The sequence below is a fragment of the Saimiri boliviensis genome, chromosome 2 (genome assembly GCF_048565385.1).
Source record: "Saimiri boliviensis isolate mSaiBol1 chromosome 2, mSaiBol1.pri, whole genome shotgun sequence".
Classification (NCBI taxonomy): Eukaryota; Metazoa; Chordata; class Mammalia; order Primates; family Cebidae; genus Saimiri; species Saimiri boliviensis.
The window spans coordinates 30,625,789-30,650,006 of NC_133450.1; the positions used below are offsets into that span (position 1 = coordinate 30,625,789).

The 24,218-nt window shown below is 40.4% G+C and overlaps 1 protein-coding gene across 1 annotated transcript in view; it reads right to left on the bottom strand.

Annotated features, from left to right (window-relative positions):
• The window catches only part of RBM25 (RNA binding motif protein 25), a 75,529-nt gene that overhangs the window by 8,098 nt on the left and 43,213 nt on the right, over positions 1 to 24,218 (bottom strand). Inside the window, exons 8-18 of the mRNA XM_039469006.2 lie at positions 22,969 to 23,022; positions 22,658 to 22,741; positions 18,952 to 19,238; positions 16,099 to 16,321; positions 15,894 to 15,983; positions 8,535 to 8,608; positions 6,319 to 6,469; positions 4,650 to 4,974; positions 4,005 to 4,279; positions 3,279 to 3,377; positions 630 to 677 (exon numbers count right to left, since the gene is read on the bottom strand). Coding sequence (XP_039324940.1) covers positions 630 to 677; positions 3,279 to 3,377; positions 4,005 to 4,279; positions 4,650 to 4,974; positions 6,319 to 6,469; positions 8,535 to 8,608; positions 15,894 to 15,983; positions 16,099 to 16,321; positions 18,952 to 19,238; positions 22,658 to 22,741; positions 22,969 to 23,022 — 1,710 coding nt within the window. The remainder of the gene's footprint in view (positions 1 to 629; positions 678 to 3,278; positions 3,378 to 4,004; positions 4,280 to 4,649; positions 4,975 to 6,318; positions 6,470 to 8,534; positions 8,609 to 15,893; positions 15,984 to 16,098; positions 16,322 to 18,951; positions 19,239 to 22,657; positions 22,742 to 22,968; positions 23,023 to 24,218) is intronic.

Genomic DNA, 24,218 nt, shown 5'->3' on the forward strand with positions numbered 1-24,218 from the left:
CCTGCCTTTAACCTTTTTAAATGTATATTCAAGTTTGGTTTTTTTTGAGACGGAATCTTGTTGTGTCTCCAGGATGCAGTGCAGTGGTGTGATCTTAGCTAACTGCAACCTCCTCTTCTCGGGTTCAAGTGATTTTCCTGGCTCAGCTTCCCACTGGAACTACAGGTGCACACAACCATGACCAGATAATTTTTGTTTAGTACAGATGGGGTTTCACCACGTTGGCCAAAATGGTCTCAATCTCGTGACCTTGTGATCCACCCACCTCACCCTCCCAAAGTGCTGGGATTACAGGCATAAGCCACTGTGCCCAGTCATTCAAGTTTTAATTCAGGCATAAAAAAGATTCTAGAACAAAAATAGGCAGGAAGTGAATCAAATTCAAAAGTGAGTTTTTATAGATGCGAATTAAAATATTAATAATAGTGCACTTCTGGCCAGGTATGGTAGGGCTCAAGCCTGTAATCTCAACATTTTGGGGGACTGAGGCAGGATGATGACTTGAGCCCAGGAATTCAAGACTCGACTGGGCAACATAGTGAGACCCCATTTGTATTTTAAAACAAAAAACTTTTTTTTTAAAATTAAAAAAGGAAATAATGATGAAAAATAGTGAATTTCTAACTTACCATGGCAACATCATCTAAAATGCTCTGGGGTGAACTATGAGCCATAACCTAAAAGAAACAAATAATTTTCATGTGAAAAATAAAGTATTACCAATATAGTCGAGAAATTTTAAGTTATTAACCCTCAAATTCCGACAGGAATTTCTTGTGGCTAAGGAACCATTCCATAAATGTTTTAATTTTCAGATTATTACTCTGAAAGAGGCACCAGAACCTGGAGTCTTAATCTCTGTTTGTCTGTTGTCTAATTTTAAGTCAAATTTGACACAAGTTTTAATGCCATAATAATTACAAGTTGGAGAAAAGAGAGGAAAACTACTGTTCATGATATCAAAAGAGCACTACTGACAGAAAACTAGCATAGGTATACCTTTACAGGAATACGGTGATTCTACTATGTTAACTGTTTATTCAACTTAAGACTATGGTTTTAGGAGACAACGAAAGGACATGATATGCCTTAGTGGTTAAGAGCACAGGTTTGAGACTAGACTCATTATACAGCATAACCAAGACACAATCTCTCCTTAAACCTCAATTTCCTCATGTATAAAATGGGTATAATATTCGTGAAACACACATCCTAAGGGTGTTTGTTTGGAGGAAGATAAAGTTCCCTTTTTTTTTTTTTTTGAGATGAGGAATCTCGCTCTTATGGCCCAAGCTGGAGTACAACGACACGATCAGGGCTCACTTCAATCTCCTCCTCCTAGGTTCAAATGAGTCTCCTGCCTCAGCCTCCCAAGTAGCTGGGATTACAGGCACCTGCCACTGCGCCCTCCTAATTTTTATCTTTTTAGTAGAAATGGGGTTTTGCCGTGTTGGCTGGTCTGAAACTCCTGACCACAAGTGTTCCGCTCAGGGGGCCACCCAAAGTGCAGGAGTTACAAGGAGTGAGCCACCACACTTGGCCTTAACATTTTATAGAATTTTATCTTTCACTGGGCACCGTGGCTCATGCCTTGTAATCCCTACAATCTGGGAGGCCAACGTGGGTGAATCACTGTAACTCAGAGTTCTAGACCAACCTGACCAACATGGTGAAACCCCCCTCTCCACTAAAAATACAAAAAATTAGCTGGGTGTAAACCAAACACCACATGCTCTGACTCTTAAGTGGGAGTTGAACAATGAGAACACATGGACACAAGGAAGGGAACATTACACACTGGGGCCTGTTGTGAGGTGGGAGACTAGTGAGGGATAGAATTAGGAGAAATACCTAATGTAGATGACGGGTTGATGGGTACAGCGAACCACCCTGGCTCGTGCATACCTATGTAACAAACATGCACATTTTACACATGTATCCCAGAACTTAAAGTATAATTAAAAAACAGAAAAGAGCTGGGCGTGGTGGCTCATGCCTGTAATCCCAGCGCTTTGGGAGGCCGAGGCAGGTGGATCACGAAGACAAGAGATCGAGACCATCCTGGTCAACATGGTGAAACCCCGTCTCTACTAAAAATACTAAAAATTAGCTGGGCATGGTGGCACATGCCTGTAATCCCAGCTACTCAGGAGGCTGAGGCAGGAGAATTGCCTGAACCCGGGAGGCGGAGGTTGTGGTGAGCCGAGATCGCACCACTGCACTCCAGCCTAAGTAACAAGAGCGAAACTCCATCAAAAAAAAAAAAAAAAAAAAAGAAAAAAGAAAAGAAAAGAAAAAAAAATTAGTTGGCTGTGGTGGTACATGCCTACAATTTCAGCTTCTCTGGAGGCTAAGGCAGGAGGATCACTTCATGCTGGGCGTTCAAAGCTGCAGTGAGGGCCGGGCGCGGTGGCTCAAGCCTGTAATCCCAGCACTTTGGGAGGCTGAGGCGGGTGGATCACGAGGTCAAGATATCGAGACCAACCTGGTCAACATGGTGAAACCCCGTCTCTACTAATGGTGCAAAAAATTAGCTGAGCATGGTGGCGCGTGCCTGTAATCCCAGCTACTCCGGAGACTGAGGCAGGAGAATTGCCTGAACCCAGGAGGCGGAGGTTGCAGTGAGCCGAGATAGCGCCATTGCACTCCAGCCTGGGTAACAAGGGCGAAACTCCGTCTCAAAAAAAAAAAAAAAAAAGCTGCAGTGAGCCATGACTGCGCCACTGTACTCCAGCCTAGGCAATGACAAGACTCTGACTCAAAAAAAAAAAAAAAACTAACAACAACAACAACAAAAAACAACTAATACCCGCCAAGAACACAGCCTGTCAGTCAATAAACAGTGATTGTTACTATGATATGAAAAGGAACTATTTTGATCCTATTCAAAGAACGGGTGACTGACAAAGGAGTTGATGGGAAAAGCTACTGGTTATGTCCACAAAATCTCAACATGATTCTTCCAACCAAAGATGATGGCACAGCATTCTCAGGGACAGGAAGAGAGAGCACATAATTGGCAGTAGCCAGCAATTCCATCTTCCTCGACCCTTTCAAATACGGTGTGAGGAATCTAAGTGGGATGGAAAGGTTCATTTAAAACAGACAAATCTGCATTTACTGCAATGACTAAAAACATACCAAAAATAAAAATAATTTTGAAAAAGCAGATATAAATCACTTAATTGAACTTAAACCATCAAATTTTTGCTCTTTATTTTAGAAACTATAATATTTTAATACATAAATGTTGGCATGAAAGAAAATAAAAGACTAACCTTAGAACAAACAAAATCAACTAATGTAGCTTCTTCTTCACCTATATATTCTATGATTTTCTTATTAATCCATGGTCTAATTCGACGTTCCATCAGTATCTGCAAAACAAAGCACCGTTACTGAATTAAAGAATTCTATCTTTCTATCATATTTATTAAAGCCTCATTTTTCCTGAGACTAAACTATAATGTTACTTCACTGGTTGAACAGATATGTATCAAGATATAATCATCTGCTTTTAACTTAAGTCTTCAAGTACCACCAAAATTTTTCAATTTTTTTTTTTTTTTGAGATGGAGTTTCACTCGTTACCCAGGCTAGAGTGCAATGGCGTGATCTCGGCTCACTGCAATCTCCGCCTCCTGGGTTCAGGCAGTTCTCCTGCCTCAGCCTCCTGAGTAGCTGGGATTACAGGCACGCGCCACCATGCCCAGCTAATTTTTTGTATTTTTAGTAGAGACGGGGTTTCACCATGTTGACCACGATGGTCTCGATCCCTTGACCTCGCGATCCACCCGCCTCGGCCTCCCAAAGTGCTAGGATTACAGGTGTGAGCCACCGCACCTGGCCAATTAATTTCTTGACCATGGCACTGAGTTGGTGTCAAGACGATCATCCCTACTTATTTGTTATTAATAGAATCAAACGAGATTTTTTATTCTAATGAATTTATGGCATATTCCAACTGCTCCCAATAACATGATGAAATATAATTTCCTACTCACGGAATCCACAATAGACCAATCCAGGGGATAAGCAAAGAGCTCAGGTTTGGCTGTAGGGATTTTCTCAATGAGACTCTTAATGTGTTTACGCTTTTCTTCAGTGTTTACGGTGCCTTTGGCTGCATTTTTATCATCTTCACCATAATCCAAGGGGACCAGTTTCCTTTTTCGGGGTACGTCGTCACTGTCTTCATCCTCAAATTTGTTAAAGACACTATCTACAGGTAGTTTCTTTCTCTTCACAGAATTAGGCTGACCAGGACTATTGGAAGCACCTATAGTAAAAACACTCTCTTAGCACCGTAACTTAATTTTCAAATGTTTCATTTTATAACCCACCATCCCTCAAAAGTAGTGCAAAACATACTTCCACAAATCTCAGAGAAAGATCCCAACTGTAAAAAATAACTCACTACTCACAAGTGCTAGAAAATTAAACTTTTCACTTCTTCTCAGAACTCGAGGCAGCTGCAGATATAGGAGCACTAGTAAAACTATGAAAACAATCGTGAGCTAGAAAGGCATTTTTTAGTAATCTTCTATCTACCTAACCAAGCACAAATATATAATTCTCCTTAAAGCACAATACAAGTATTTGCACAGCTGAAGGGGAGAAAATAAAGGAGGAAGGAAATGCTAACATACCCAGTTTAAGACTTAATCCTATTTTTGGCCTATGCTCCTCAGGTTGCTGTTGATCTGGTGAATTTTCATGAGGAATAATAATACCACAGGGAGACTCATCCCCAGGAGTGTTGGGTGTTGCATTGCCACTGGCAGAGGAAACGGACGGAGCAGAGCTGATGGGCCTCAGAGTAGGTTTGAGACAAGGCTTTTGCTCTGGCTCTTCTTCCTCTTCCATGGGTTCTTCTCGTTTTTCTTCTTTTTCTTGCTTTTCTTCTTCCTCCTCTTCTGATTCTGGCTCTTGCTTTATTTGTGGCTGCCTGCGCCTCTCAGCCTCTTGTTCCATCTAAAACCAAAAAAATAATCAATTAACTACAACTCTACAATATTCAACTTGATCTTTTTTTAAAATGTCTTTTTTAAAAGAGAAAAGGCTGGGCACAATGGCTTCCACAGTGAGCCCTCCACCACTGCATTCCAACCTGGGCAACAGAGTGAAACTCCGTCTCAACAGAAAAACAAAAAAGTCAAAAAACAAAACAAAAATTAGCCAGGCATGGTGGTGCACCTCTGCAGTCCCAGCTACTTAGGAGGCTGACACAAGATAATCGCTTGGGGAAAAAAACGAAAAAAGCCAGAGCAGTGGCTCACTCCTGGGTAACACAGCAAAATCAATCTCTACAAAGAAACACAAAGCAGTTACCCAGACATTCTGGCTGACACATACAGTGTCCCAGCTACTCAGGAGGTTGAGAAAAGAGGATCACTTACCGAGGAGACAGAGGGTTCAGTGAACCGAGATTCCACCACTGTGCTCCAGCCTGGGCAACAAAGCCAGACTGTGTCTCAAGAAAAAAAACAATGGGCACGTGGGCACCGTGGCTCACGCCTGTAATCCCAATACTTTGAAAGGCTGAGGTGGGTGGATTACTTGAATTCAGGCGTTTGAGATTAGCCTGGCCAACATGGCAAAACCCCATCTCTACTAAAAATACAAAAATTAGCCAGGCGGCAGGCACCTGTGATCCCAACTACATAGGACGCTGAGGAAGGAGAATCACTTGAACACGGGAGGCAGAGGTTGCAGTGAGCTGAGATTCAGCCACTACACTCCTGCCTGAAAAAAGACATACATGAAGAACTAAGAATAAGACATCTGCAGGATGTTTAGAATGAAGTTGTAAAGCAACTAATACTGATGACTTGTATAATTAAATAAAAAGTACTAATAACCTTCCACAAAATAGCATGTTCCATGGAGTATAAAATGCATTTCCCTTAAGAATAAATTAAATTGCATGATACTTGGCTTTAAGATGGCATGGTAATCTTAAAATAAAATCATGTGGATGTTATTTCTTTTTCTTTTTTTTTTTTTTTTTTTTTGAGACGGAGTTTCGCTCTTGTTACCCAGGCTGGAGTGCAATGGCGTGACCTCGGCTCACCGCAACCTCCGCCTCCTGGGTTCAGGCAATTCTCCTGCCTCAGCCTCCTGAGTAGCTGGAACTACAGGCCCACGCCACCACGCCCAGGTAATTTTTTGTATTTTTAGTAGAGACGGAGTTTCACCATGTTGACCAGGATGGTCTCGATCTCTTGACCTCATGATCCACCCGCCTCAGCCTCCCAAAGTGCTGGGATTACAGGCTTGAGCCACCACGCCCGGCTCATGTGGATGTCATATTCTTACCCTCTGGAGCTCTGCATCTGGATCTGGATGCCCTTCTGCCAGAAGGCGTTGTCTGATTTCCTCAAGCTCCTCCTTCTCTCTCTTCCTATCTCGTTCATCTGCTTCCATTTCCTTTTCTCTATCACGCAACCTTTTCTGAAGAGCACTTCCTCTGCAAAAGTGAATGATAAAAGGCCTAATTTAATACTCAGGTCATTGAGTAGTGCACATGACATTTCCAACAGCACCTCTTTTCTTTTTTTTTTTTTTTTTTTTTGAGACGCAGTTTCGCTCTTGTTACCCAGGCTGGAGTGCAATGGCGCGATCTCGGCTCACCGCAACCTCCGCCTCCTGGGTTCAGGCAATTCTCCTGCCTCAGCCTCCTGAGTAGCTGGGATTACAGGCACGTGCCACCATACTCAGCTAATTTTTTGTATTTTTAGTAGAGACGGGGTTTCACCATGTTGACCAGGATGGTCTTGATCTCTCGACCTCGTGATCCACCCGCCTCGGCCTCCCAAAGTGCTGAGATTACAGGCTTGGGCCACCGCGCCCGGTAGCACCTCTTTTCAATACTACAACCTACATGCTAAGAGGTTAAATGTCTTAATGTTCTGTAGATAGAGAATACGCAAGAATGTGCTCTATACACGTAAATGTGTAACAAATAAGCATCATCTTGTCATTTATCACTATGTTCCTTTCATTCTTAAAGCCCTTCTAGTCAGTGTCTAAACAAGTGAAATAGTCACTTTCAGAAAGAGGGCTCCCATTTTGTGCCTATTTCACAAGGAATACTTAATTTTTGTTTTCCTAGATACCAAGCTAAAAAAAATATATAAAGTAGCATTAGCAGCACTAAGAGTTCTGTATCCTCAATTTAATTAACTTGTAAAAAATATCTCAAAAAGTAGTGCAGAATCAACAGAAAACAGAAGTTCTCTCCTATATAGCAATTTATTATGTCTCAGAATGTTGAAGTTATACATTGCCACTTTATGTTTCTAGCCTTCAATAATTTAAATGATTTTGTCGTATTTTATACAAAGTCAAAACCCTGGCACTCTTTATTTAGGCTGTTAATGCCAATGTTTTAATTATTTTGGGTATACGGTATTAAATTTAACTAAATTAAATATCTTCATGATGACTCTATCATGTCAGACAAACTACAGATAAAATAGTATCAAGACACTGTCTATATCCGCAGGGAAATTACAGTTTGGATGGAAGGCAGAACAAAACATGCAATTTTGCCATAATGTCATAAATACTAGAATGAGAGTTATTTGAAAATGCCATGGGAAAAAAGAATGAGGGAAGGCGATTGTCACAACTCTTACTTCAATAATTTATCAATTTGGAGATGGGGTGGGAGAAGGGAGGTCATACTGCTAGAAGACCAAAATTTCTAGACAAAGCCAGATCGTTACACACATTAGTTGTAACTTGCTATAAAAACTGGACCTAGCAGACAGGTGTGGTAGCCCATACCTATAGTCCAATCTACTCGAGAGACTGAGGAGGGAGGATTGTTTGAGCCCAAGAGTTCAAGGTTACAGTCAGCTATGATCATGACACTGCATTTCAGCTGAGTTAAAACTCTGTCTTTGGCCGGGTGCGGTGGCTCAAGCCTGTAATCCCAGCACTTTGGGAGGCCGAGGCAGGTGGATCACGAGGTCAAGAGATCGAGACCATCGTGGTTAACATGGTGAAACCCCGTCTCTACTAAAAATGCAAAAAGTTAGCTGGCCATGGTGGCACGTGCCTGTAATCCCAGCTACTCATGAGGCTGAGGCAGGAGAATTGCCTGAACCCAGGAGGCGGAGGTTGCGGTGAGCCGAGATCGCGCCATTGCACTCCAGCCTGGGTAACAAGAGCGAAACTCTGCCTCAAAAAACAAAACAAAACAAAACAAAAAAAACTCTGTCTTTAAAAAATTTAAGAAAATTTTTTAAAAATCAGACCTATTTACCACACATGAAGAAAAAAATAGTATTATTCGATACAATGCTATTATGGGCTCCCTACTACACAAAAGATGCATAGAAATGTTGATCCCTTTCTGATAGCTCTTTTCTCCCCCCCAAAAAACAGTGTATCAGCTATAGAAGTAATTACTACATGCAATGCGAAGGTTTCTTGTTTTCTTATTCTACTTAGTAAAACTGTATTATCAGCTGTGCAGACAGGAAACTACAGCTAATAAAAAACCAAGTAGAACAAACTTTCTTTACCTGTAATATTTGGGGTCATCTCTATCATCATCATAGTCTTCTAAGAATTCTTTTAGTCGTTTGGCTTCTTTGGCCTTAGACGAAATAAAGAACAAGGTATAAAATCAACATACAAGTATAAAAAAGATTACCCTTCCCTCTTTTGTGGAAACAGGTTTTTCCTAACCAGACATAAACCAAGAGTAAGAGGGAGATTAACAGGAATTTCTCTTCACATAAATTAAAGAAAAACATAGCTGTTTCAATAAAGGAAAGTTTCTCCTGGATCCCAAAATTCAATATTTATCAATGTATAATGTATTCGGCTATTTGGTTTAAATAAACTTGAGCTAGCCTGGGAAATGTTATTTTTACTGTCTTCCATAGAGAAAATATTTTCTAATTTAAGTTGGAGCTATCTGCACAGTTGTCTCTCTACAATTGTACATAAAATGTTTTTACTGTAAAATGAGCTAATATATAAAACACTACTCTATGCCATAAAAAAGATAATACTTTGGTTAAAAAGATTTTTCTTATCCCTTTAAATTTAGATTTCATATACTTCATAATTAAGTATAAATTACATTAGACATTTAAAAATCTTTTACTTCTAAGACAAGTCTAAATAAGGGCTTATCTGAAAAATGCACACCACGTATATACACAATGCTACAAGAAATATGCTCTCTGAATATAATCTTCAAAATACACTACCTAAACATACCAACAAAACTAGAGATTATCTTATTAAATGAAAAACATATGGCTGAACGTGGCGGCTCACACCTGTAAACCCAGCACACTTTGGGAGGCCAAAGCAAGTAGATCATTTGAGAACAGGAGTTCAAGACCAGCCTGGCCAACATGGTGAAACCCTGTCTCTATTAAAAATACAAAAATTAGCTGGGCGTGATGGCGTGTGACTATAATACCAGCTACTGAGGAGGTGGAGGTTGCAGTGAGTCAAAGTCGCACCACTGACTGCACTCCTGCCTGGGTAGCAGACCAAGACTCTGCCTTAAAAAAAAACAAAAACCGGCCGGGCGCGGTGACTCAAGCCTGTAATCTCAGCACTTTGGGAGGCCGAGGCTGGTGGATCACGAGGTCAAGAGACCATCCTGGTCAACATGGTGAAACTCCGTCTCTACTAAAAATACAAAATATTAGCAGGGCATGGTGGCGCGTGCCTGCAATCCCAGCTACTCAGGAGGCTGAGGCAGGAGAATTGCCTGAACCCAGGAGGCGGAGGTTGCGGTGAGCCGAGATCACGCCATTGCACTCCAGCCTGGGTAACAAGAGCGAAACTCCATCTCAAAAAAAAAAAAAAACAAACAAGCAAATGGAGAGAAAAAAAAGCAGGCGGTGCAATTCTCATCTCTGATAAAACAGACTTTAAAGCAACAAAGATCAAAAGAGACAAAGAAGGACATTACATAATGGTAAAAGGATCAATGCAACAAGAAGAGCTAACGATCCTAAATATATACGCACCCAATACAGGAGCACCCAGACACATAAGGCACGTTCTTAATGACCTACAAAGAGACTCAGACTCCCACACAGTAACAGTGGGAGACCTAACACCCCATTGTCAGTATTAGACAGATCAACCAGACAGAAAATCAACAAGGATATCCAGGACTTGAACTCAGACCTGGAACAAGCAAACCTAATAAACATTTACAGAACTCTCCACCGCAAATCCACAGAATACACATTCTTCTCAGCACATCACACCTACTCTAAAATTGACCACATAATTGGAAGTAAATCACTCCTCAGCAAATGCAAAAGAACGGAATTCATAACAAACAATCTCTCAGACCACAGCACAATCAAGTTACAACTCAGAATTCAAAAACTAACTCAGAACCGCACAGCTTCATGGAAACTGAACATCTTGCTCTTGAATGTTGACTGGATAAACAATGAAATGAAGGGAGAAATAAAGATGGTCTTCGAAACCAACGAGAATGAAGACACAACATACCAGAACCTCTGGGACACATTTAAGCAGTCTATGGAGGAAAACATACAGCAATGACTGCCCACATGAGAAGCAAGGAGAGATCTAAAATTGACACCCTATCGTCAAAATAGAAAGAACTAGAGGAGCAAGATCAAAAATACTCAAAACCTAGCAGAAGACAAGAAATAGCTAAGATCAGAGCAGAACTGAAGGAGACAGAGATACAAAAAACCCTTCAAAAAAAAAAAAAAATCAATAAATCCAGGAGCTGGTTTTTCGAAAAGATCAACAAAATAGACCACTAGCCAGATTAATAAAAAAGAAAAGAGAGAATAACCAAATTGATGCAATAAAAAACGATAAAGGGGCTATCACTACAGATTCCACAGAAATTCAAACCATCATCAGAGATTATTACAAACAACTCTATGCACATAAACTAGTAAACCTGGAAGATATGGATAAATTCCTGGACATTTGCCTCCTCCCAAGCCTAAACCAGGAAGAAGCCGAAACCCTGAACAGACCCATAATAAGGTCTGAAGTGGAGGCAGCAATTAAGAGCCAACCACCCAAAAAAACCCCAGGACCAGACGAGTTCACAGCTGAATTCTACCAGACATACAAAGAGGATCTGGTATCATTCCTTCTGAAACTATTCCAAATAATCCAAAAAGAGGGAATCCTTCCCAAATCATTTTATGAGACCAACATCGTCCTGATACCAAAACCCGGCAGAGACTCAACAAAAAAAGAAAACTTCAGGCCAATATCCATGATGAACATAGATGCAAAAATCTTCAATAAAATACTGGCAAACTGACTGCAACAGCACATCAAAAAGCTTATCCACCATGATCAAGTAGGCTTCATCCCAGGGATGCAAGACTGGTTCAACATACACAAGTCTATAAACGTAATTCACCACATAAACAGAACCAAAGACAAAAACCACATGATTATCTCAATTGATGCAGAAGCCTTTGACAAAATTCAACAGCCCTTTATGCTAAAAACCCTCAATAAACTACGTATTGATGGAACATATCTCAAAACAATAAAAGATATTTACGACAAACCCACAGCCAATATCATACTGAATTCCCTTTTGAAATTTCAAAGCATTCCCTTTGAAATCTGGCACTAGACAAGGATGCCCTCTTTCACCACTCCTATTCAATACAGTACTGGAAGTTCTAGCCAGAGCAATCGGGCAAGAAAAAGAAATAAAGGTATTCAAATAGGAAAGAAGGAAGTCAAATTGTCTCTATTTGCAGACAACATGATTGTATATCTAGAAGACCCCATCATCTAAGCCCATAATCTCCTGAAACTGATAAGCAACTTCAGCAAAGTCTCAGGATACAAAATCAATGTGCAAAAATCACAAGCATTCCTATACACCAATAACAGACTTAAAGAGACCCAAATCAAGAATGAACTGTCATTCACAATTGCCACAAAGAGAATAAAATACCTAGGAATACAACTAACAAGGAACATAAAGGAACTCTTCAAGGAGAACTACAAGCCACTGCTCAACAAAATAAGAAAGGACACAAACAGAGGAAGACACATTCCATGTTCATGGTTAGGAAGAATCAACATCGTGAAAATGGCCATATTGCCCAAAGTAATTTACAGATTCAATGCTATCCCCATCAAACTACCAATGATCTTCACAGAACTGGAAAAAAACACCTTAAACTTCATATGGAACCAAAAGAGAGCCCACATAGCCAAGTCAGTTCTAAGCAAAAAGAACAACACGGGAGGCATCACACTACCGGACTTCAAACCATACTACAAGGCTACAGTAATCAAAACAGCATGGTACTGGAACCAAAACAGAGATATAGACCAATGGAACAGAACAGAGGCAACACAACATATCTACAACCATCTGATCTTTGACACACCTGACAAAAACAAGCAATGGGGAAAGGATTCCCTGTTTAATAAATGGTGTCAGGAAAACTGGCTAGCCATATGCAGAAAGCAGAAACTGGACCCCTTCCTGATACCTTACACTAAAATTAACTCCAGATGGATTAAAGACTTAACCATAAGACCTAACACCATAAAAACCCTAGAAGAAAATCTAGGCAAAACCCTTCAGGACATAGGCGTAGGCAAGGACTTCATGACCAAAACACGAAAAGCATTGGCAACAAAGGCCAAAATAGACAAATGGGACCTAATCAAACTCCACAGCTTCTGCACAACCAAAGAAACAGTCATTAGAGTGTATCAGAAACCAACAGAAAGGGAAAAAATTTTTGCAGTTTACCCATCTGACAAAGGGCTAATATCCAGAATTCACAAAGAACTAAAACAGGTTTACAAGAAAAAAAAAAACAAGCCCATTCAAAAGTGGGCAAAGGATATGAACAGATACTTTATAAAAGAAGACATACATGAGGCCAACAAACATGAAAAAATGCTCATCATCACTGCTCATCAGAGAAATGCAAGTCAAAACTACATTGAGATACCATCTCACGCCAGTTAGAATGGCGATCATTAAAAAATCCAGAGACAGGGCCGGGTGCGGTGGCTCAAGCCTGTAATCCCAGCACTTTGGGAGGCCGAGGCGGGTGGATCACGAGGTCGAGAGATCGAGACCATCCTGGTCAACATGGTGAAACCCCATCTCTACTAAAAATACAAAAAAACTAGCTGGGCGTGGTGGCACATGCCTGTAATCCCAGCTACTCAGGAGGCTGAGGCAGGAGAATTGCCTGAACCCAGGAGGAGGAGGTTGCGGTGAGCCGAGATCGCGCCATTGCACTCCAGCCTGGGTAACAAGAGCAAAACTCCATCTCAAAAAAAAAAAAAAAAAAAAAAAAAAAAAAAAAAATCCAGAGACAACAGATGCTGGAGAGGATGTGGAGAAATAGGAACACTTTTACACTGTTGGTGGGAGTGTAAATTAGTTCAACCATTGTGGAAGACAGTGTGGCGATTCCTCAAGGACCTAGAAATAGAAATTCCATTTGACCCAGCAATCCCATTACTGGGTATATACCCAAAGGATTATAAATCATTCTACCATAAGGACACGTGCCCCCGAATGTTCACTGCAGCACTGTTTACAATAGCAAAGACCTGGAACCAACCCAAATGCCCATTGATGATAGAGTGGACAGGGAAAATGTGGCACATATACACCATGGAATACTACGCAGCCATAAAAACCGATGAGTTCAGTGTCCTTTATAGGGACATGGATGAACCTGGAAACCATCATTCTCAGCAAAACGACACAAGAGCAGAAAACCAAACACCGCATGTTCTCACTCATAGGTGGGTGTTGAACAATTAGATCACATGGACACAGGGAAGGGAGCACTACACACTGGGGTCTGTTGTGGGGAAATAGGGGAGGGACAGCGTGGGGTGGGGAGGTGGGGAGAGAGAGCATGGGGAGAAATGCCAGATACAGGTGATGGGGAAGAAGGCAGCAAATCACACGGCCATGTGTGCACCTATACAACCATCCTGCATGTTCTTCACATGTACCCTAAAACGCAATTTAAAAAAAAAGCATGTGTGTGTGTCTGTGTGTATACATCTGTGTGTGTGTATATACACACACACACACATACAATGAATATATTTTAAGGCAGATGATACTACAATAAACAGTTTTTAAGAAATGCAGAATTTAAAATTTAAATCACATACTCCAGGCGTACCCAAACTACGGCCTGAGGGCCGCATGCGGCCCCCTGAGGCCATTTATCCGGACCCCCGCCGCATTTCAGGAAGGGGCACCTCTTTCATTGGTGGTCAGTGTGAGCACAGTATGTGGCGGCCCTCCAACGGTCTGAGGGACAGTGAACTGGCCCCCTGTGTAAAAAGTTTGGGGATGCCTGACATACTCCAATCAATTGAAAGGTAATGTCTACCTAACTCTAAGCTGACAGGAAACAATCCATGAGATAATATGAATCTCCTCCTAGGCTGGAGTGCAATGGCATGATCTCAGCTCACCGTAACCTCCACCTCCTGGGTTCAAGCGATTCTCTTGCCTCAGTCTTGAGAGAAGCTGGGATTACAGGTACACACCACCACACCTGGCTCATTTTGTATTTTTAGTAGAGACCAGATTTCTCCATATTGATCAGGCTGGTCTCCGAACTCCCGAACTCAGGTGATCTGCCCATCTTGGTCCCACAAAGTGCTGGGATTACAAGGGTGCCCAGCCCAATTTTGCACTTTTTTTTTTTTTTTTTTTGAGAGGGAGTTTTGCTCTTGTTACCCAGACTGAAGTGCAATGGCGCGATCTCAGCTCACCGCAACCTCCACCTCCTGGGTTCAGGCAATTCTCCTGCCTCAGCCTCCTGAGTAGCTGGGATTACAGGTACGCACCACCATGCCCAGCTAATTTTTTGTATTTTTAGTAGAGACGGGGTATCACCGTGTTGACCAGGATGGTCTCGATCTCCTGACCTCGTGATCCACCCGCCTCAGTCTCCCAAAGTGCTGGGATTACAGGCTTGAGCCACCACGCCCGGCTCCAATTTTGCACTCTTAAAAAAAAAAAAAAGGCCGGGCGCGGTGGCTCAAGCCTGTAATCCCAGCACTTTGGGAGGCCGAGGCGGGTGGATCACGAGGTCAAGAGATCGAGACCATCCTGGTCAACACGGTGAAACCCCGTCTCTACCAAAAATACAAAAAATTAGCTGGGCATGGTGGCGCGTGCCTGTAATCCCAGCTACTCAGGAGGCTGAGGCAGGAGAATTGCCTGAACCCAGGAGGCGGAGGTTGCGGTGAGCCGAGATCGCGCCATTGCACTCCAGCCTGGGTAACAAGAGCGAAACTCCGTCTCATTAAAAAAAAAAAAAAAAAGAAAGAAAGAAAGAAAGAAAAATTTTGGCCAGACACGGTAGCTCACACCTGTAATCCCAGCACTTTGGATGGCTAAGGCGGGCAGATCACCAGGTCAAGAGATCAAGACCATCCCGGCCAACATGGTGAAACCACATCTCTTTTAAAAAAAAGAGAGAGAGAGAGAAAAAAAAAGTGGCATGAATTCCTGACTTAAATATTACTATATGACAAATTTATTTTGATAGTATACAAAAAGTTAAGTGCAGCAAAAATTTGAAAGGAGGAAAAAAGATTTTGGTGCACTTAAATTGGCTTGAAATTGCTCCAAATACATAAAAATTAAATTATGCATGAATGGAGATACTTGTGCATTTTAATTGTTAAGTTGCTTGTAGTTAGTAATAATGATATAATCTAGGCTGAGTGAGGTGACTCATGCCTGCAATCCCAGCACTTTGAAAGGACAATGCATTCTAGCCTGAGTAACAAGAGCAAAACTCCATCTCAAAAAAAAAAAAGATCTAATCTGATTTTGTACCTGAAAAATCACTTATTTTAGCATAGAATCTTACCATTTCTCTTCTTCTTTCTTCTTCTCTTTCAGCTTCTTTCTCATATTCCCGGGTTTTCTTTCGTTCTCTAATTTCCCAATTCTTAAGGCGCTAAAAAAATTAAATTTTCAAAGCTTTAAAAATTTATATATAATGTTCTATAAATTTTTATTAACCTATTAAGGGATATCAAAGCTTTAAGAACAAAAGCATTTGCTCAATTTACCTCTTGATAAGCAGCTTCTTTCTCTCGGAGTTTTCTTTCAAGTTTTCTTCGTTCGTATGCATCTTCTTCATCTTCTTCTCGGTCCCGTTTTTTGTCTTTTTCTCTTTCTCGTTCCCGTTCCCTCTCTCGCTCTCTCTCTCGCTCCCGTTCTCGTTCTCGCTCTCGTTCTCTCTCTCTCTCTCTTTCCCGCTCTCGTTCCCTTTCACGATCTCTACTTTTTTCTCTACGAAAAAAATTTTTTTACAAATCTTTGAGTCTACTGTTTTCCTTTCAAGACCAAAGGAAAAGAGGGCAACATATATTATGAAATAATATACATCTCACAGACCAGAATCTAACACTTGAATTCCACAGAACTATATCGCCTCCTCCACACACATCAGAAAGTCATAATTCCAGTCCCAAATCCTAAACTGCATTCATTCTAATGTCAGTGTTAATACTTACTGGAATGTCAGAAAACAAATACATCCTGAATATAAAATAGTTATAAGTCATTCAAATGAATGATTAGTTAATACCCATATGCTGGAATATTAGTCAATCACATGATGGTGTAAAACAGAAAAAAGGAAAACTATTAATTCCCAAAAGAAACATGAAGGACTAATGAATACATTTAAGAGATAGTTTACCAGCCGGGCGCGGTGGCTCAAGCCTGTAATCCCAGCACTTTGGGAGGCCGAGGCGGGTGGGTCACGAGGTCAAGAGATCGAGACCATCCTGGTCAACATGGTGAAACCCCGTCTCTACTAAAAAGACAAAAAATTAGCTGGGCATGGTGGCGCGTGCCTGTGATCCCAGCTACTCAGGAGGCTGAGGCAGGAGAATTGCCTGAACCCAGGAGGTGGAGGTTGCGGTGAGCCGAGATCGCGCCATTGCACTCCAGCCTGGGTAACAAGAGCGAAGCTCCGTCTCATAAAAAAGAGATAGTTTACCTTACTAGTGATCAAGGAGTAAGTGCTGGCAAACACGGAAAACAGAATTTTTGACATGCTGCATGGATAAGTCAGAACTTACAAGCATCAGCACTGAACGTTCTCCAATATTTAATATTTAGTGATAAAATCTAGGCCAGGCACAGTGGCTCATGTTTGTAATCCCAGCACTTTAGGAGGGTGCGGCTAGCGGATCACAAGGTCAGGAGTTTGAGACCAGCTTGGCCAACGCAGTGAAACCCCATCTCTACTAAAAATACAAAAAATTTTGCTAGGTGTGGTGGCGGGCACCTGTAATCCCAACGACTCGGAAGCTAAGGCAAGAGAATCACTTGAACCTGGCAGGCAGAGGTTGTGGTGAGCCAAGATTGTGCCATTGACCTCTTGTCCAGGTGACAGAGCTAGAGTCTGTCTCAAAAAAGTAATAAAATCTAATCCCAGCATTTTGAGAAGCTGAGGCAGGAGGCTTACTTGAGGCCAGGAGGCATCCTGGCATTTGCCTGTAGTCCTAGCTACTCCAGAGGCTGATGTAGGAAGATCCCCTAAACCCAGGAATTATAGCGTACAGTGATCTATGATTGTATCACTGCACCCCAGCCTATGTGACGGAGCACGATAAAAAAAAAAAAAAAAAAAATGCTGGGCGTGGTGGCTCATGCCTGTAATCCCAGCACTTTGGGAGGCCAAGGCAGGATCACCTGAGGTCAGGAGTTCAACACCAGCTTGACCAACAGGGAAAGACCCTATCTCTACTAAAAATACAAAATTAGCCAGGCTTGGTGGGGCACACCTATAATCCCAGCTACTCGGGAGGCTGAGGCAGGACTGCTTGAGCCTGGAAGGCGAAGGTTGCAGTTAGCCAACACATCACCACTGGATGACAGAGCAACACCTTGTCTCAAAAAACAAGAATTCACAAAAATTTTTAAATAAAAAATAAAAGCTTCCAAAGAATAAAAGAGCCAGAGATAGATAGTAAATATATAGACAGAAAGGTTAAGCTGTGAAGTGCAGTGGGCTACAAAACCAAATAAACATGCTAGTGGCTAAAAAGACATGATGCTAGAGGTGATGTTTCAGTATACAGAACTTCAACTAAAGAGCAACTAAAAAATGTCCACGGACCCAGGGAGACAGCAGGGAGTCATGTCTCCCCAAAACACTGAGTGGCCACTATGTTTCTTTAAAAAAAAAAAGTGGCTTTAGGCCAGGCACGGTGGCTCACGCTGTAGTCCCAGCACTTTGGGAGGCCAAGGCGGGTGGATCACGAGGTCAAGAGATCGAGACCATCCTGGTCAACATGGTGAAACCCCGTCTCTACTAAAAACACAAAACATTAGCTGGGCATGGTGGCGTGTGCCTGTAATCCCAGCTACTCAGGAGGCTGAGGTAGGAGAAGTGCTTGAACCCAGGAGGCAGAGGTTGCGGTGAGCTAAGATTGCGCCATTGCACTCCAGCCTGGCTAACAAGAGCTAAACTGCATCTCAAAAAAAAAAAAAAAAAAAAAACAAACCAAAAAATTCTCAGGCCAGGCGCAGCAGCTCACACCTATTATCCCAGCACTTTGGGAGGCTGAGGCAGGAGGATCACTTAAGGCCAGGAGTTCGAAACCAGGCTAATTAATATTGCAAATCCCCATCTCTACCAAAAATGCAAAAAATTAGCTGGGCATGGTGGCACGAACCTGTAATCCCAGCTACTTAGGAGACTGAGGAATGAGAATCACCTGATCCCAGGAGGCAGAGACTGCAGTGAGCCAAGGTCTGCCACTGGACTCCAGCCTATGTGACAGAGTAAGAATGTCTCACACACACAAAAAAACTTGTCTCATTCCAGAATGCAAATGGTACTCTGGAAGACTATCTGGTAGTTCTATTAAAGCTATCAGGAAACAGTGACTTCTGTAAAGCCTTACCTTGATCGACTTCGATCCTTATTACGATCTGAGCTCCTTTCTCGATCCCGGTCACGATCTCTTTCTCGATCCCGATCTCGGTCTCTCTCTTTTGTCCGGTCACGGTCCCTATCCCGTTCTCGTTCCCGCTCCCGTTCCTTCTCCTTTTCTCGTTCACGTTCTCTTTCCCTTTCTCGTTCCCGTTCTCGCCTTTCTCGTTCCCTTTCACGCTCCCTCTCTCTTTCTCTCCGTTCTTTCTCAATTTCCTGTCTTTCTTTTTCCTTTTTGCCTTTCTCTTCTTCCAGTTTCTAGAAACCAATAAAAGCACTTTTAGAGTTAACTCTGTAGCTCCAGTATTCAGATATTTCCCGGCGCAATGCCCAATACTGGGAACAAAAACACCAAACCACTGATACATCAATATTAAATACTTGTGGTTTTATGTGACAAATTAAACTGAAGCAATCACAAGACTAGAAGGATTTCGTGCAAACCATATACTCTACACAGACCAGGAATCTCCAATCTTGGATGCTGGGAGATCGTGTTAGGTGTGACTGGCCACTCAATGACTATGTACTAACTAAAATGACCATGAAGAAAGTGGTTCGAAATATTTTATATAAATACAATCACTTGGGTAAAACTCAATTCTGTCCATTATGGATTTCTGTAAATCCACAAATTTTTTAATACTAATTATAATCCCAGACGGCATATTACCTAAAGTTGAGGGTTTCAAAGGGCAGGTGGTGCAGAATACCCATAATGCAACTAAATACTCTCTGCCCTCCTATTTGCCCACCCTCCAAAAGAAACACAAACTGAATTCAACAAGAACTGCCTTACTATCTATGGAAACATTTACTCCCACCATTACAAGATGGACAGCCCACCAAATACAAAAAGTTTGAAAATCACTCACTTCAAGCAAAATATATGTAACTGTAATAGTTTCATTTAAAATATTTAAAAGCAATATACTTATGCCCATTATGCCTGTAAGACAATGAAAATATATTTACAATGATAAATCCATCCTTGGAAGGAACGATTGTGCATTAACTTACAGATGCTGTGCTAGGACATGGATCGCCAACACTGGATTAACCTTCCCTACAAGCTATGTTTCTGGGAGGAAGAGCAAGTACATGGTTCACAAATAAACCAAATAACAAAGTCAGACCAAGTTTGTACCCTGACAAGATTACCAGTGTACCACACGGTTTCTACACAAACTCAGAAAAAAATATCCCAAACAGGTAAAACAAAACAAAACACATTTATCCCTTTTGTTTCATGTTTAGTTTCACCAAAATGAAATTTAAACTGCAACAATAAAATGTGCATTTTTCTTTTCTCAGTCATGTAATGCATTTAAAACAACTTTAAAAAGCAATCTTACCTGTCAGATACTCTTTTTCTCTTCCTCATGGATCAGAGAACTGATAGTAGATTATGAAAGAGAAGCTAATGTATGAGCAATATATTCAGTTGCTGTGCCGGTCTATATCAAAGTAGAATGCAGGCAAAGCCAAAACTGAATACATTGAAATTACAAAGGGATGAAATGAGAAATGATAGAAAGAGGACAGAAACTGACAACTATTAAAGGGGGGAAAATCTCATTTCTGAAACAGTTCTAATGAATATAAAAATTTATATTGTAAAATGAGGCTAGACTATATAAAACTTACCTCAATGGCATACACTTAAAAAGAAATTTGTTTATTTCTGAAATAGATACTTACAGAATATTTTAGCTGTTCCAATACTAATTTTTCTTGTAGAATTCCTCAATTTTTAATTCTTATTTCACTGTGTTACTTATATTCAGTTATATAAATAACTACTTGTTTCAGAACTCATTTCAAAAGTTTGGTTCTAAGTAAATGAAAAAGTGAGTGAATCTACTCCACACTAAATGTTTCCTAAAAGTTTATATAATATATATATATATATATATATATATATACACACACACATATGTATCTAAATATATGCATACATGTAAACATATACATGTATATTTTTAAAGACTGGAGAAAGGAAGTGAGGTGAGTCTAAAACTATGTAAGAAAGTAATAAAGAGAAAAGGACAGATTAAAAAATCATAAATCTTACCTTATTCTCTCTTCAGACTCATCCGTGCTGTAAATGGACGCCCCCTGCCACGCTGATACCCTGACAGTCTGTGGTTATTTAATAAACTCATACCAAAACATGCAAAGGTTCACTGAGCTCATTTTTTTGTTACTGGAGTTTCAGACAACCCTTTTAGCCAAACCACCCAATAAAAAAAAAAAAAAAAAACTGTTTTTGGTTTTTCATTTTGATTTCTTTTTATTTTTAAAAGACATTCTGAAAATTCAAAACATTTCCTCCAGTGAATAATACTAAGGCAGTGAAATGCCGAACAGATTCTCAAACTTCAAAGCAAATATATTTTTGAATTTTTCTTAAAACATGATTTTCTCATCATTTACCAATAACATGACAGGGTTTAAGAAATAAATAAAAACAAAAAGGGGGTAAACCACACACACAATCATATACCATTTTTAAGCTTACTCGGTCCTGAATTTGAGTATTATACCTAACCAAAATGATTCATCTAAAATGATTTCCCACAGACCACCTTTTCAACTCTCAAAATTAATTTTGGGAGAATTGTTTGTGCTTTTAAACACATTTAATTCTTGAAAAAGCATTGTGTATGTCAGTGAGGGCTGGGCATTTGGATAATAAGTGTTCATTGGCATTATTTGTGAATTTGAGATTTTGAAAGCAATGGGAAAATGTAAGAATAAAAGAGAAAATACACATTTAACATTACACTGAGTTAAAGTTCTCTCAGTCTATCAGTAAGAACCAGCAACACCTTATTACCTCTAACATCAAAATACATTTCATGCAGTGTTTGCATTGCACCGTCCAAAAGCATCATTTTCAACACCAGCGAACATTCACAGATGCACTGTCATTGAGAGAAGCTTCAAATAGGCAAAACTCGTGAGTGGGATTTACTAGGCAAAAATACCCATTTCCAAGCCAGTTACCCCTTTGCATATTTTTCTGAGGGGGCATCCATAAATATAATAAAAAACAGAAGCTCATACTTACATCCTATTCCTTGTTACTTTCCAAGCTGAGAGTTTCATCTTGCATTAGTCACCATATGATCTCTATCATAATGGTGGGGGTCAATGAATAGATTAGCTTTATGGGAATTTACAGTTCTTCCATGCATCTAAAATTTGGTAAGTCTGGTAACCACTGACCTACTTTTTAATATCTCCCCCACTCAACTTAAATCTATACAAATATAAATTGTAAATTTTAATCTCAGCTCTAAAGAAAAGGTTTTCCTAAGATTAAGTTAAATAACTGCCCCCAGAAAAACACTAGTGTATGTTATCCTGCTGCCCACTAAATCTAAGTCTGACCTTGATGTTTATGTTGAAATCTAAAAATAAAATTAGCTTCTATGCATATTAAAGTGAGATGACTGCAGAATAGTTAGTAACTGAAAAAACTAAGCACAATATGTCAAGGACCACTTTAATATGGTATTGGTCTTCTGTTTCTTTTTTCTATCTAAATATCAATTAAACCTATATAAAGCATTTACAACTATATTCTAATTTAAGGTTGATTTTTTTGTCTCTTTGCTTTGGATTCTGTAAAAAGTCTAGATTGGTATTAAGTGAAAAAACAAGAATACTACCTTATGTGTGTCTCTGAATTTGCTGATCTCTCGAGATATCAGGTCTCTTTTGTCTTCTTCCATTTCTATAGCATTTATATCCTCCTAAAAGAAAATGAGCAAAGGAGGGAATGAGTAACAATCAACCCACATCAATATAAAAAGTTAAAGGTTAGACATTCTGTATAGGCCATAATAAGTAAATAAACAGAACATCCGCAATAACAAATCTAACAATCTGAAGTTAAATAGTGAAAAATCAGAGACAAGAATGACAAATCAACAATCAACAGTAAACACAAGTACTGTCAAACCTACAATTTAAAACGAACCTTAGTGATGAGTGGATAAGGGATCAGTGGGGCCACTGGAAATCTGCGGAAAATCTGCGAAAAAAATCCACCAAGAATTTTTTTAAAAAAAGAAAAACAGAGCTCGTACTACTCTGCAAAGCAATGCCCTATACATTTGTGATGTGAACAATACAGTACTTCTGTGATGCTTTCTTGATTTCAAATTACCCGAGAGTAAAAGTGGTTTCACTCTTTACAATAAATCTGATCACACACCGCCTCCTCTCTGGAGACTCCAACACCCCAAACAATGGAAATATAGAAGGTGACCTCATAGTAGCAGGGCTTTCTAATCATACCAACAATATTTAATCACAACTCCTGCCACAGAGGAAGATTTAATTATCTCCTCCCAATCCATATCAAACAAATGTGTTTAGTTATTTTTCTCCTTTCCCATTAATGAAGAAAGAGGAAGAACAAACTCTATAGGCCTCAATTACCCTCCTCCTTACTGACCCTACGAATTACCATTCCTAACAGAATACACCTCATTAGAAAAGTTCTATGACCAAATGAAGAAATAAATGCCAAATAATAAAAATGTATTTAGCCACAAGGAAAACTGAAGATGGCCAAAAAAGGCATTGAACTGTAAAATAATGTAAACTGTAACCATCCCTTCATAACTAGTTATAATATATATACTGTGTAGTACTTTTTTATGAGATAATGCATGCACATAAAACATGTTAAGCCAAGTGCAGTGGCACACACTCATAGTCCCAGCACTTCAGAAGGCTGAAATAGGCAGATCATTTGAGCCCAAGAGTTCGACACCAACTTGTGCAACGTGGTGAAACCCTATCTCTACAAAAAATACAAGAATTAGCTGGGTTAGGCCGGGCGTGGTGGCTCACGCCTGTAATCCAAGCACTTTGGAGGCCAAGGCGGGAGGATCACCTGAGGTCAGGAGTTCAAGACCAGCCCAACCAACATGGTGAAACCCCATCTTCATTTAAAAAAAAAAAAAAAAAAGAATTAGCTGGGTATGGTGGCACATGCCTATAGTCCCAGCTTCTCAGGAGGCTAAGGCAGAAGGATCACTTTAGGCCGGGTAGTCAAGGCTACAGTGAGCCTGACTATGCTACTGCACTCCAGTCTGGGTGACAGAGCAAGACCCTGTCTCAAAAAATAATAATAATAAAACAAAACACTTCCAGTATTTTGGGGATTTTTGTTATATTAATTAATTAATTTTTGAGACCACATCCTGCTCCTTCACCCAG